Raw genomic sequence first — 14,397 nt, forward strand, 5'->3', positions numbered from 1 at the left:
TTCTCACATTCACATCAATATCACCTGGAGGACTTGCTAAACATACATTGCTGGATCCTGTCCTCAGAATTTCAGATTCAGCAATTCCAGAGTGGGGTTGAGAATTTGTGTGTCTAATATGTTCCTGGGCTAATACTGCTGGTCCATGGACCACACTTTAAGAAACACTTAATATGAAATACATAAAATATGAAAGATTGTTTGCATGTCTTGATCAGCTTAGTAGTTCTTTCCTTTTAAATTTAATCCAGCTCTGAAGATTAAACCAGCTTCTCTTGATTGGCCGCATGGGTATCTTGGATGTTTAAGAGCAAAACCATCCAAAACAAAATCTGTTCATTGTTTATTTGAAAAAAGTATATGTATTCTAACTTTAAAATTGTGAATTTATTTTTGGATAACCTCTAGTTACTATATTTTGGGGTTTATTTCTGTTGCTGTATAATTAAATATTTCATGACAATATTCTTTTTTAAAACTTTTATTTATTTGTCAGAGAGACAGGGAGAGAGAGTGAGCCAGGGGGAGGGGCAGAGGTAGACTCTCCGCTGAGCAAGGAGCCCAACGTGGACTCGATCCTAGGATCCTGGGATCATGACCTGAGCTGAAGGCAGGTGTTTAACCAACTGAGCCACCCATGACAGTATTTTTATTAAGCAATAATTTTTCTAGAATAAGCCAAGAAGCTTTTCCTAGCTTGAAAATTTTATGCTCTCTTCTGAAAGAGCTGGCAGTCTCTTTTGCCTCAAATTGTATTACCTGGGTTAAGAAAAATGTTGCCTGTCACTTTTTTTTTTTTTTCTTTCTTTTTGGTACATACTTGGGATCTGTATCCGGGCATGCTTGATTCTTAGCATCAAAACAAGTAACTGAGCTGAGTATTGGGTAGATATATGGATGGGTGGGTGGATGGATAGATGAATGTCTTAGGCATCTTGGTATCCTAGGTAGCTGCAACTTTTATTTTATGACAGGTTATTCTTCTGCCTGGAAACTGATTATTTCTTTATATAACAATTGTAAGATGCACCGAGATTGCAAATTTGTTAACGTGTGAGAAATTATGTGACTTAGAATAGAAAATATGTAGTATTTGAATTAATTTTTTAAGACTTGTAATATGGACTAAAGAATTAGAGGAGTCTATGATGGAAAATTTTTTGTTTATATTTTCCTTTTAGATTGTCCAGTTTATTGTTACATTGGTTCAGAATAACCAACTTGTGAGTTTAAAACGTAAAAGGTAAGTTTTTGTTGTAAAACACTTCGTTTGACCTATTCATGGACAACTAAACATTTTAGTGTTTAACCATGCATGGCCTACATTTGCTTAGTATGTCTGTTGTCCCAGATGAACAGTCCTTCCTTGTTAAATTATACTCTCAGCATTTCAAAAGTAGTGTTATTTCTTCCTGCTGTCATCTTGCTAATGTTTTTCAGAGACAAGGATAGCCTAAATGGTCACTTTACAGACACATACGTAGTTAATAAGGAATCCATTTTTATTCACAATAGCAGTTTAATGTAACATTAGAAGGCTTGTGTGAGGGAAACTCTTAAAAGAAGGTCATATATTGAAAAAAATCAAAAACTTTTTACTTGATCTCTCATGTTTAATCCACTAATAAGGAATTTAAAAACCTATCTATTGACTATGGCTTGTGATACCGGAAAGTGTTAGTAACTGCCATTGTCACAACTAAAGCTTAAGAAGGATAGTGGACAAAGGAATAGTTGGAGGGAGAAAAAACTTATCTTGTAAGACTAAAGTTGTAGCAAAGCTTGGTTATGGTTACACCTTATGCTATGGCCTTAAGTCAGCTTCCACAAACTAGTTCTTATATCATCTACTTACTTTTTACTATGTAAGTACAGTTCATAAAGAGTGATACAGTTCAGTCAGCAATGAAGTATATCCAGAGAGAGTAGTTTATTGTATTTATTTTAACAAAAATAGTACAAAAGAATGGTGAAATCAAAGCCCCAGACACAGTCATCTCCTAGTTTCTGTTCCTAAGATGTGACCATTTTTAAGAGTTCATTGTGTATCACTAACTGAAATCTTTTATTATTAAAGTGTGTATGTTCGTGGGAGGGTAAAATATTAGAAGCAGTTGAAATTTCTTATGTTTGCTTCACTGAATTTCATGAATATATTCTGATTTTCAGGCCTCTACTTCTAAACACTAATGGAGCCCAAAAGAAGAATCTGTTTCAGCATATAGTCAAAGAACCAGCTGATAATCACCATCATAAAGTAATTTTTTGTTTAAATTCTATTTTATATTTGTTATCTCAGACCAGTTTTTATTACAATATGCAGTATTTCATGCATTCAAAATTTGCATTCAAAGTTCAGTGAATAATAATCTAAGTGCTCATGCTCCAGTTTTATCTAATCATGACATTTTATTATTTGCTTTAGATTATTTTAAGAAATAAACTATTACAAATATAATTGTTTTAGTTGCCTGTTCCCAAGTTTGTTTTTTGCCTCTTCAGTCTCTCCTAGATAATCATTATCTTGAATTAGTATTTATCATCCCCATGGTCATTTTATATGTGTGAATTCATGAACAGTATTTGTATTGTTTTCTGTGTATCTCATACTTCATATAAGTGATACCATTTTGCATTGTGACTTTTTCATTTGGTTTTGCTTTTGAGATTTAAACAGATTTAGATCATCTGAACTACTACCTGATATCAATTGAATATTATGATAATGTAACTACGCATTTTTCCATTGGTTATTTTAAGTTGTTTCCAACTTTTATTATAAACTGCGTAGACTTAGACTTTTTAGCAGTTGCAAAACATTTTTGTTTACCTTTATTTTTGTCGTGGACTCTCTGGATCATTTGTCAAACTTACACAGTTGGCAAATCAGTTCAGTCCAGAGTCTACACTTCTTTTAATAGATGATTGTCATTGCTACATTCCAAATACTGCTTCAGATTTGTTATTAAAGTACCAAGATTTTTTTCTTGAGCAAATCAGAGTTAATACCAGGTTTTTCTTCCCACTACTGTTTCTAAGTAAGTTTACCTAACTATTGTGTTTTTAGGATTGAAGACTCAATGTAAATGGGTGAAGATTTCTTAATTTAACTGGATTTATATATTTTTAAGTCCTTTACATATTTTACCTCAGATTTATCTACTGTTGAGATTTATGGATTTTTGCATTATAATAGTTTAATTTGCTTTAGCGAATTGAATATTTTTTTATTTAGGTACCTATGATCTGAATATATCTGTGGCAGAATAAAAAAAAATTATTGCTAAAAATTCAGGCTGACTTTTAACTGTGGAATACTTGTAATAGTTTTTTTTTCTATTAATGAAAGCATTTCCTATTAATGAAAGCATTTAATAAGAAAGAATAAACCATATGTCAAATAGAGTAGCTTCACTATTTGACATACGGTTTATTCTCATCAGCACAGTGGCCATCTGGTTATGCATGAAATTCCTGGTGAAGTTTTAAGACTTTTTTTTTTTAACCCTTTGGATATAAAAAATACTTTAAAATGTGAAGATCTTTCCATGGAATCATTCTGAGGCATGCCACCTTCAAGATTCCTTACAGTAAAAGAAATAGTTAAGTAGAATAAAGCAACACACCTCATACCTTTGTGAATTCATACGAATACCAATTACTGTGAGTCCTCTTAGGGCAGAGGACATAGCTAAATTGTTTCCTTAACATTTAGTAAACTATGGGTCTCCAATTAGCACTTTTTAAATGGTATATTGTTTGGTAGTCAGTATAATTTCAATTTTTGATATATTTTTTCTCTGATTTTTTTTAGGTTCCACACAGTAGGACTGAAGGTTTAAAGGCAAGGGAGCGGATTTCAGATGACATCATTATTTATGATGTAACTGATGATAACGCAGATGAAGAAAATATCCCAGTTATTCCAGAAACTAATGAGGATGTTATATCTGATCCCTCCAAGTAAGGAAATTATGAAGTAAAATTTGTGAAAATATTGGTTACTTTTGTTATCAAAGAGCTAAGTTCAAAACCACTTCACTGTATGATAAACTACTCTGTAACTCATATTTGGATTATTAAACTGAAAAAGCCAAATTATTTAACCAGATGTTCTCCCCTCAGCAAAAAGACTTCCAACAAAAAGTAATGAGAATTCTGATTTTTTAGTTTTGGAGTTAAACATCTTTAATTCATCCTTTGTGGTCTCGTATCACAGGATGAATCAATATTTGTGGTTAAGCTACTCACCCAAGGAAATTTAAGCTTTTTAATATGCGTTTTGGGGAGAAAGCTTCCATGGAGAATGAATGGACAGAATGAATTTATTGAATGCATTTGAAAATGTAATTGGTTCTTTCTCATATTGCTGATTTAGCTGTAGCCAGTACCCTGATATTGTCATTGTTGAAGATGACAATGAAGATGAGTATGCACCTGTCATTCAGAGTGGAGATCAGAATGAACCAGCCAGAGAATCCCTAAGTTCAGGCAGTGATGGCACCAGTCCTCTTATGTCTAGTGCTGTCCAGCTAAATGGCTCATCTAGTCTGACCACAGAAGATCCTGTGACCATGATGGATTCCATTTTAAATGATAACATCAATCTTCTGGGAAAGTGAGTGCTCATGTAGATGTTATCTGAGTTTATTTGCTTTCTTTGTTTACTTCACATGTTCTGTTCTCTTTGAATGATCTTCCTTTCAGGTTATGAACCCATGTAATCTATCTTTCTTTCTTTTGGTCAGGGCTGAGCTCTGCAAATGTTTTTTTGAGAAGGATTTAATCATCCCAGGAGCAGTCTTGAGATTTTCTTGGCAATTCCTTAGATTTCTTTAATGAGATACTTGTTTTAAATGTCCATAAAGCGTGTGTGTATGTGTATTTTGTGTTTTTATCAGGACTGTGGAATAACATAATCTCCACTAAGGGACTTACTTTATAGGATAAGGAAACCAGAAATTAGTAGCATTAATCAGTAATAAGTTAAACATTTTATAATTTATAGTGTAGAGGAGAAAAGATAAATCAGACCGTGTTGCACAATCTATTTTCTATAAATACTAAAGTTTTGTATAAAGGCTGTGAGTTCTCAGTTAACCACATTTTCAGGAATCTCAAATACTGAATAGGATCTCTTAAGGTTAAGAATTTTGTAATGTGATTTTAAATGTAAAAACAAGGAAACCTAATATTTGATATATTTTTTTAATCTTATTTTCCTCAGGGTTGAGCTGTTGGATTATCTTGACAGTATTGATTGCAGCTTAGAGGACTTCCAAGCCATGCTGTCAGGAAGACAGTTTAGCATAGACCCAGATCTCCTGGTTGATGTAGGTACTTTGAATAATCTTTGCTGTACTGGCAGTTTGTGTATTTACGTATATTGTTTATAAATCAGTACATCATTTTTTGTATTCTCATGTTTTTGCATTTTCTTTTTTTAAATGATTTTGTTTATCAGAAACAATGAGCAGATGGGTTCAGGACAGTGATCACTACCCATTTCTGAATAGCAATTCAGTTAATCCTCCTATAGCAACGTATCAATTCTGTTCAACACTACTACTAAATCCAGGTCTTCTCTGGACTTGTTGCCGTATTTGTTTTGCTCTAGAATAAATTGTCACTGAATAGAAATTGGTGGAAATTAAGTAATAGAGTTACTTGGGCAGGAAACAGCATGGAGACACTTTTTGATACTTTGGGAATTAATGTTTTCCACTCAAATGAATTATATTTTATTATATTTGCTATATTTTTAAAAGTTTTATGTCCTGAGTCCTAAGGTTATTCTGTTCCAGTCCCCACCACCACCTACATGAACATGACTCCAGTGTTAATCTGCACTGTGAATCCTTATCTGCCATTTCTGGCACTATCTTTCTTGCTCTCTTCCCTCTTGCTCCTACCACTCCTCTCTCCCTTATGTGGCTTAGTCCCATCCAGATGAATGGTCCCATCCAGATGAATATTGTTCTCTCCATGATTTCCATTTTCTGTTGTAAATATGTTTCTCTATCCTGAAAAGTTTTGTTGCTCCTTTTTTTTTTTTTTTTTTTTTTTGCATTTTCTGCCTTAAAATGCAGCTCTCTCACATCAAAATATTCTGTAGTCTTGTCCTTTTAAGAGCTTCTCAGTGAGGCTAAAAGGAATTAGTCCTTTCCTACTCTTCAGTCTTATTTACCACCTTACCCATCTGCCTCTCAGTCTTTGTCAATATCCATGATTTGATTATCCTTTCCAAATCATCAGTATATTACAGGATGTATTTCACTTTCTTTGAAGATTTCCTTTCCATACTGGCCTATGTTATCATCCTAAGTGAATTCAACATCCATGTTAATGACCTACTTTAATTTGTTAATAGTAATTCGTCAGCCCTTCTTGATTCTGTCAGTCTTTGTCCCCACCCTGAATTGAGGGACCTTTTAGAATAGCTGTCCCTTAGGTCATAAGAAGGAAATAAAATTCTGTAATTCTGATCCTCTACAAATCCTTTCAGTCTTCAATTAGATTATTTTAATTTAACCTTGGAACATTTATACTTGTCTGTCCTCAAGACCTGATCTAGCCCACTCTTCCCTATTCACAGAGGATAATCACCATGCCCTGGTTTTCTCATAAGCTGTGGAATCTCATCTTCTTTTTTCTTAGAGGAAGTGCTTACTTTCTCTTTTAAGCTTATTTGTACACCTGCCCTCTGCCTCTCTGTTTTTCTGTCTCTGTCCTTGACCTTTCCCATCTCGCTTCAGTGAATACAGATCTCCATCTTAAACATTTGATGTGTTGCTCTGATCATTTACCATTTTGCTTCTCTAATTCTTGTACTACAAAACTTTAGGAATGAGTGGCTTTGTTAGTTTATTTTTACTCTATATTTCTTTTGAAACCCTGCATTGTCTTGCTTATTTACTGTAAGCCTGTGCTGCCTTGGTTTATCCATAGTGAGTAGGCTACAGTTTTTTAAAAAATCAAGCCGTTGGGCTAGTAGGTTTGTTTTGAATTGACAGATTTGGGTTTCATTTGGCTCATGTCACTTACTAGCTATTTAACCTTGGGAAAGTTCACTTCTCTTGCCTAGTTTCCCCATTTGTTAAATGTGGCTAATACCTAATATGAAGGGCTCTTGTGGGGATTATAAATAATTAGTGCTATTATTTTTAATACTGGTTATTTTTGACAGTGGAACTTCTGTTGATTTTAGAGGCACTGAACTTCTTTGTTTTTTTTCCTGTCTTCCTAACTATTCTCTGTTTACTCTAAGAGCTTTTCTTTTTCCTGTTTCCTATCTGTGAGTACCCCCCCAAGGTACCCATTCTTTTATCTTTTTATTCTATGTCTCTTCTTTTTCTATCCTTCCTCTGTGAAGGGATTTTGGCTTATAGGATTGCTCTCAAATTTATATCTCCAGCTCTTAATAGTTTTTTAAAGTAAACTTCGCTTGAATTCTAATTCCATGCCTTTGGGATCATCAGTTAAGATCTTGCCTTAGATTATTTGTGTTTAACCCCAAACTTCTCTTTGTTCTCTAAATGAGCTACACTTCTCAGCTTTCTTATTTTCTGTAGTGGTATCAGACTTCCAGGAGGGTAATCACTGAGTCATTTTGGTTTCCTTATCTTTAGCTCACTGTTCATCAAGTCCTGTGTATTTTCAAAAATAGCACTCACAGATCATCCCTTTCTGTTGCCTCCCTCATCTAAGACCTTCATTATTTCATCCTTGAATTATGCTGATTGTAAAAATCACCCATAGGTTGCCTTGTTCTCTGAGATGGCAAAGATGGTAAGAACATGAATAGGTATGCTGAGTTCATGGGTTCTCTGCAGAGTTCAGTTCTAAGTGACTGTAGAGTCAGCAGGAGAGGCCTGGCTTTAGGATTCAACCAACTGTGTCAACTCCTCATGTATGGTCTACTTTTTTCTGCTTCACACTGTGCATCTTCTGTGAAGGTATCCCTGATTTATTATTACTGTTTTTTAAAGATTTTATTTATTTATTTGACAGAGAGAGACCCAGCGAGAGAGGGAACACAAGCAGGGGGAGTGGGAGAAGGAGAAGCAGGCCTCCCGCCGAGCAGGGAGCCCGATGGAAGGCTCGATCCCAGAACTCTGGGATCATGACCCGAGCCAAAGGCAGATGCTTAACGACTGAGCCACCCAGGCGCCCCATTATCCCTGATTTAGTGGGTGACATTGGATGGGGCAAAGAAGGAGTGAGGAGCTTATACTCTACAGATACCACTTTCAGTAGGGACAAAATCTGGTCAGGTCTCAGAGGCAGTGACAAGCTGAACTTGGCAGAGATTAGATTGGCGGTCATGTAAGCTATCTACTCTAAAGGATCTGAGTCTCTTCCTTTTCATGGATTAGTAGATAGTATGAAAGGGGGGAAATTAACAAAAGAAAAGAGCTGGGGATATTTTTAGGGCTATCATGAAAGTGGAACTTTTTTTTTTGAAAATGGAACTTTAAGGAGAGGAATCAAATGTCTAGAGACTGTGGAGGAGTGATCTATCTGCATTTCGTTCTAGCCTGGTAACCATTTGGTGTGTTCATTCTCCTAAAATGCTTTCATCACTGTATTTCCTTGCTCAGGCCTTTTCCAAGGCTCTTACTGCTGACAGAATGTGGCCTTATGCTCTGACCGGCCTTGGCTTTACTTCTTGAACTTTACACATATAACTTACTATTCAACTCAGAACTTTTATGTTATTTGGACTGATCATCTTGTCTACTGCTAGAACTTACCTCCCCTCCCCCCAATCATTCCTTCTCTATTATTGCTAATGTTATAACTTATTCTTCCCTCCATTCTCTCCTTTCCAAGTCCTAACCATTCTTCAGTGACTGATATGTGTTGGATAGCTTCATCAAGACTTTTTGTTTCATCTTTGTGTGTGTGCGTGTGCGTGCGCGTGCATCCATGCACACACACGATTTTCTCCTTTTTCTTCTTAGTACTTTTGACGCCCACCATCCATTAGTATTATAATAATGGATTGTATCTGATATACTGCTATTTGGTATTGTTCTTTTCTTTTAGATTGTAAGCTCCTAGAGAGCAGGAATAGTGTCTTCATCTTGTATTCTTCATGATATCAGTTATTTCTTAGATGCTCAATAAATCCTTACGGAATGAATGAAGCTTATGACTTAAAAGTTATGTCTGTAAACTGGCTGGACTGAGGCATGCAGTAAGCAGTGGTCTTAGCATTTACGTCTTCTGTTGCTAGGTGAGGTGAAAACCAACAAGGAGGTATGCCATTTGGTCAGAGGGCTCTGTTTGAGGTGTAATTTAGGAGCCACCGTCATAGAGCAGATTCTATAAATTTCTCACATAATTAGCAGTGAAGGCTTACTGTCAGGGCTAGGAACTTGGTCCTGGGTGCCACTTAAAGCCAAAGGCATTTAGAGAGGAAATAATAAGGAAATGAAGGAGAGGAGAAGTTGGGCAAACCACTCTTTGTCTTAAGTGATTTGCCTCAGTGTTTTATAGAGAAATTCTTTCAGCAGCTGATGCATGGGCTAGCTTGCTCCGCTTTTGTATGTTTTTCTTTCTGCTTTCCTGCTTTTCTCTTTCAAACTGTTTTACTGTATGAAAACTTCCTAGTGCAGGAGCTACATCTCTTCACCCAACATGGCTGTATAAAAATTTTGAACACACAGTTAATTCTTTTTTAATATTTTTTAAACTTATCATCTTTCTTGTTTGGTCTTTCAGCTTTTCACTAGTTCTGTGCAGATGAATCCCACAGATTACATCAATAATACAAAAGTAAGTTTTAATTCATGTTGCTCAGGACCCATAGCTGTAAGAATCTGAAAAAAAGTCCTAGTAAGTAGAGAGCAGTATCACTCCCAGTTACAAAAAGCATTTTGTATTCTTACCTTATATGTGTGATCAAGATAGTAAAATTCTAGATGAAAAAATAGCTTTTGGTTATGGGGTGAGTCATTGCCCAGTTCTTCAGGCAACTGTTTGATTAACTATCAGTACGAAATGAGCCCTCAAAGTGCTGGGAGATCAGCTGACTTAAACTTGGCATGTTCAGGTGTATCACTGAAATAAATTATTAAAATATTATTTCTTCATGTTTTATGTGCTTCAGTTTACATTCTTACTCCTTCGATAAGCAGCTCAGCATTTTTTATTGGAAATTCACTGGTACCCATATTCTTAAATAAGTTCCTTCATTTTATTAGCATGCCATAAAAGCTCAGGGATTTGAACTAATTTGTACTAATTGTAGGTACGGCAAGTTGAAATGATGAAGTATGGATTTTGGACTTTTTTTTTTTAAAGTAATGGTTTTGTTATTTTCCTAGTTCCAGTTGGGATTAGCAAATGTTGACAGGAAATTCTTTAGAACTGGTTTTTAATGAGTAATAAGGACAATCTGACATTGTTAAGAGCAAGTGATTAGAATCATTCTATTACTTTGTATATAGCTTATACGATAGGTGTTTTTACAATAGGTGTATACTCTGTTTATCTTGCATTTATACCAAACTGTTCAATCCTATTTTTTTATTGAATACAAAGGTGTAAATCAAGTCCTCTGAAATTTGTACAGGTTCTAGATTAGTGAATTTAAAATTTTATTTTGGTTTTTGTTCTTTGTTGTCTAAAAATGAACACTTAGATATAAGTGATTAGAGTGAGGGGGTAGAATTTTTCTAATGTCATGTGTGAGGATAGCCTGACCAGATTTTCTACATACTCAAATTTCCAGCCTGGGTAACTTAGAGTTGAAAGAATTTGTGAGTTTTTGAATTAACAAGTTGATTATACATTGAATATTTGGATTTTTTTTTTAAGTAAATAACACCTGAAATTTTTTTTTTTAAGATTTTATTTATTTATTTGACAGAGAGAGACACAGCGAGAGAGGGAACACAAGCGGGGGAGTGGGAGAGGGAGAAGCAGGCCTCCTGCAGAGCGGGGAGCCCGATGCGGGGCTCGATCCCAGGACCCTGGGATCATGACCTGAGCCGAAAGCAGACGCTTAACGACTGAGCCACCCAGGCGACCCGAATATTTGGATAATTTTTATCGGGTTAGCATACTTTTTATAAAAAGGCCAGTTGGTAAACACTTTGAGTTTTGCAGGCCATATGTTCTCTGTCACAGCTACTTAACACTGTAATTGTAGTGCAACAGCAGCCGTAGACAATACGTAAAAGAACGAGTGTGGCTGTGCTTCAGTAAAACTTTATTTACAAAAACAGGCAGCATGCTGAATTTGGCGTGTGGACCACAGTTTGCCTGGATTTATATTGTAAGTTTCTATGGATCACCTCAACACACTGGGTTTCAGTAAATATGGTATTATTAAATGTTAGGTCTTAAGGTAAATGAACCCATATCATGCATTCATTTAGTGAATGTGCTACACTGTTTATTGCTACACATTGAATCATTCTTTATTCTTGGATTATCCTCTCTATTCCAAAACCAATAGCTTAATTATTACAGTTTTCAGGAATAGCAGTTAAACAGCAAATTGCATATTGTTCTATAGTGCTATAAAAAGAAAATGACTTTTCATTATAGTTCTAAAATCTAGATTAATGTTTTCAAATAATTGGCACATCAGCTGTCATTCCCTTGCTCATGACAAGTATTGTATTAACATAGATTACAACACTTTTTTTCTAATAAATCAGGATACTTGTACTCTTTAGTAGTAGAGCCATCTAAGTGGTCACTACTAATGAATAAGAATTTGTACGGGAGATGAATCCCCTTTGTCATCCTGGTTCTCATATGTTTTAGAATAACAGTGGCATCCTTGAAAACTGCCTATTTTAAAAAGTAAAAAATAATGATGGTATTATTGCATTAATGTTTGTTTATTGCGATTGCTAAATCAGAAATGTTTTTATGTACATTTTTGGAAAGGTTTAGTTTATTATATCTTGGGGCCATTATTTCTGAATCTGGAAACTTGCACTGCTTCATTTTATGATGAATATCAGGGGAATCATAGGAATTAGTATGTTTTTTACACCGTATATACTTAACGAGCATGCAAGTGTCTGGGACTTAAAGCTATTTAGGGAAAATTGTGAACCTCAGCACCTCAGTTTGAACATCTTTGAAAAGAGCACTGAAGAACTAAACAGCATTAAAGGTTTAATCCCCTTTACAATCAGATGTGAGGAGAGAAGACTGGTTCAAAGAAGCAATTTAAATGACAGAAAAGAACTTGAAAGGGTCTCAAAAAGGAATTGAAGAAACTTCACCTCCACTTTGAGGCTTCCAAATACAGAAATAATAGTTTTAAGGATATCACCATGTCATCCTGAGCTACTCTAAATATGTTCACTTATGCTAAGTATTCTGTTTGTGAGTGAAGAGAAATGAATAATACACACTTTTAATCAAAACTGTTTGCGTTTAATTGATTAAAGATTGAAACCAGCCATCTTTGATTCATTCCCATCTTTTACCTGTAACAAATTCTGTCTGTTCTTTTGAAATGCCCCCTCTTTTCATATTTAACTGTCATCCTAGTTTAGGTTCTTTGTTTCAGCCACTGATGATAGCAATAGTTTTCTTAACCGGTCTTAACCAGTCTTACCTATTCAAATCTCTTTCTCTCTCTAGTTCATCTTTCCTGGTGCTCCCCTTTCCCCTTTATTTCAGATAATATACCAATATTCACATACTGTACCAGTTTTTTTTTTTTAATTTTTTGCTATTTTTAGGAATATATAAAATGTGAAACAAGTATTTTTTATATTATTTTTTCTCTTTTAGTCTGAGAATAAAGGATTAGAAACTACCAAGAACAATGTAGTTCAGCCAGTTTCAGAAGAGGGAAGAAAATCTAAACCCAAAACAGGTAGGTATAAATGTAGTATTAGCTTTTACAGATTTTTAAAATTAAGAGTACTACATAGAAACTAATGTGAGCCAAGAAAAGTCTTTGCCATACTTAACAATTGAACACAGAATGTACTGTTCTCAGTTCTATGCATAATGTATCAAGGTTTCAGCTTATAGAAAAAATTAAATTGGTGAGGTACTAGTTCTTTAAGTTTTTTTTTTTTTTTTAATTTAACTTTAGGAGAACTGAAAGAACTCTCTTAGTTGTTGAATAAAAGACTTAACTCTTCTGACTAGTACATTTTAAAATTTACTGACACAAAGTATCATATCTCTTGTTTGGGTGTATAAGGGTCGTGATTGCATATATGCACAGCTGTTTCCATTTTTTCCACCTTCAGCTTGAACTCTGTAAAAGCTGGTGATAAAAGAGCATTTTTCTAATCTTTATTATAGATAAGCAGCTTATCCAGTACACTGCCTTTCCACTTCTTGCATTCCTCGATGGGAACCCTGCTTCTACTGTTGAACAGGGGAGTACAGCATCATCAGAAGTTATGTCCTCTGTAGATAAACCCATAGAAGTTGATGAGCTTCTGGATAGCAGCCTAGATCCAGAGCCAACCCAGAGTAAGCTTGTTCGCCTGGAGCCATTGACTGAAGCCGAAGCTAGTGAAGCCACACTGTTTTATTTATGTGAACTTGCTCCTGCACCTCTGGATAGTGATATGCCACTTTTAGATAGCTAAATCCCCAAGAAGTGGACTCTACATGTATATATTCATCAAAATGATGAACTATTTATTTTAAAGTATCATTTGGTACTTTTTTTTGTAAATTGCTTTGTTTTGTTTAATCAGATACTGTGGAATCAAAAGCACCTTTTGCTTTTCTCACTTACACACTCTTGCAAAGCTTTCAGATGTTACTCGGCTACGTAGGTACACAGAATTTAATGCACATTGTTGGCATTATCTTTAAGTTGGCTTCAAATGGCCATTTTTCTCCAGTTGTAGTAACTTGGATTTCTTTTTTACATATATGCCCATTAACCCCAGTTAAACTTTTGTTTGTTTTACTTGTTTGATGCTGTCTGTTTGCATTGAGTGTAAGTCACTAGAACTAATGGTAAAACTCTTAAACCTTTGTCTGTTCCAGTTACTTTTATCAAATATTTTTCACTTGGCTTATTTTTAAAACTGGGAACATAAAGTGCCTGTATCTTGTAAAACTTCATTTGTCTCTCTTGTTTAGAGAAGTTCATTCATGTTCAAAGGAAAGGCAAAGTATACATGAGTGCTTGCTGTCAGATAGGGCTCCAGCTCCATACACATAAAAAGAAGGGGGATGGGATGGTGTCAGCCCCATCCATCTCGTTGGACTAGTTTTAAGTAAAAGTTTTCTGATTTGTTTGTGTTTTTTTTGAACCATACTATTTAGTAAAATAAATATAATGAATGTTGCGTACTAGTGTCTGTTATGTGTCTTCTTTAGAGGTGACACCACATGTAAAAATTTTTCCTTTTTATAGGAAGTAGACTTTAATTGTAAACTGTCTGT

At 35.0% G+C, this 14,397-nt stretch overlaps 1 protein-coding gene across 3 annotated transcripts in view; it reads left to right on the plus strand.

Moving 5' to 3' along the window:
- Positions 1 to 14,397, plus strand: part of HSF2 (heat shock transcription factor 2) — a 34,998-nt gene that overhangs the window by 18,946 nt on the left and 1,655 nt on the right. Inside the window, exons 6-13 of one of the 3 annotated variants that reach the window (XM_034990480.1) lie at positions 1,182 to 1,243; positions 2,170 to 2,257; positions 3,815 to 3,963; positions 4,379 to 4,618; positions 5,228 to 5,333; positions 9,727 to 9,780; positions 12,769 to 12,853; positions 13,294 to 14,304. In XM_034990480.1, the coding sequence (XP_034846371.1) occupies positions 1,182 to 1,243; positions 2,170 to 2,257; positions 3,815 to 3,963; positions 4,379 to 4,618; positions 5,228 to 5,333; positions 9,727 to 9,780; positions 12,769 to 12,853; positions 13,294 to 13,586 (1,077 nt within the window). In that variant the 3' untranslated portion in view covers positions 13,587 to 14,304. Of the gene's footprint in view, positions 1 to 1,181; positions 1,244 to 2,169; positions 2,258 to 3,814; positions 3,964 to 4,378; positions 4,619 to 5,227; positions 5,334 to 9,726; positions 9,781 to 12,768; positions 12,854 to 13,293; positions 14,305 to 14,397 lie in introns of those variants that run through there. The other 2 variants (XM_034990479.1, XM_034990478.1) reach the window with 2 other exon arrangements.

Source organism: Mirounga leonina, unplaced genomic scaffold, assembly GCF_011800145.1.
Source record: "Mirounga leonina isolate KUSES-001 unplaced genomic scaffold, KU_Mleo_1.0 Mir_53, whole genome shotgun sequence".
Taxonomy (NCBI): Eukaryota; Metazoa; Chordata; class Mammalia; order Carnivora; family Phocidae; genus Mirounga; species Mirounga leonina.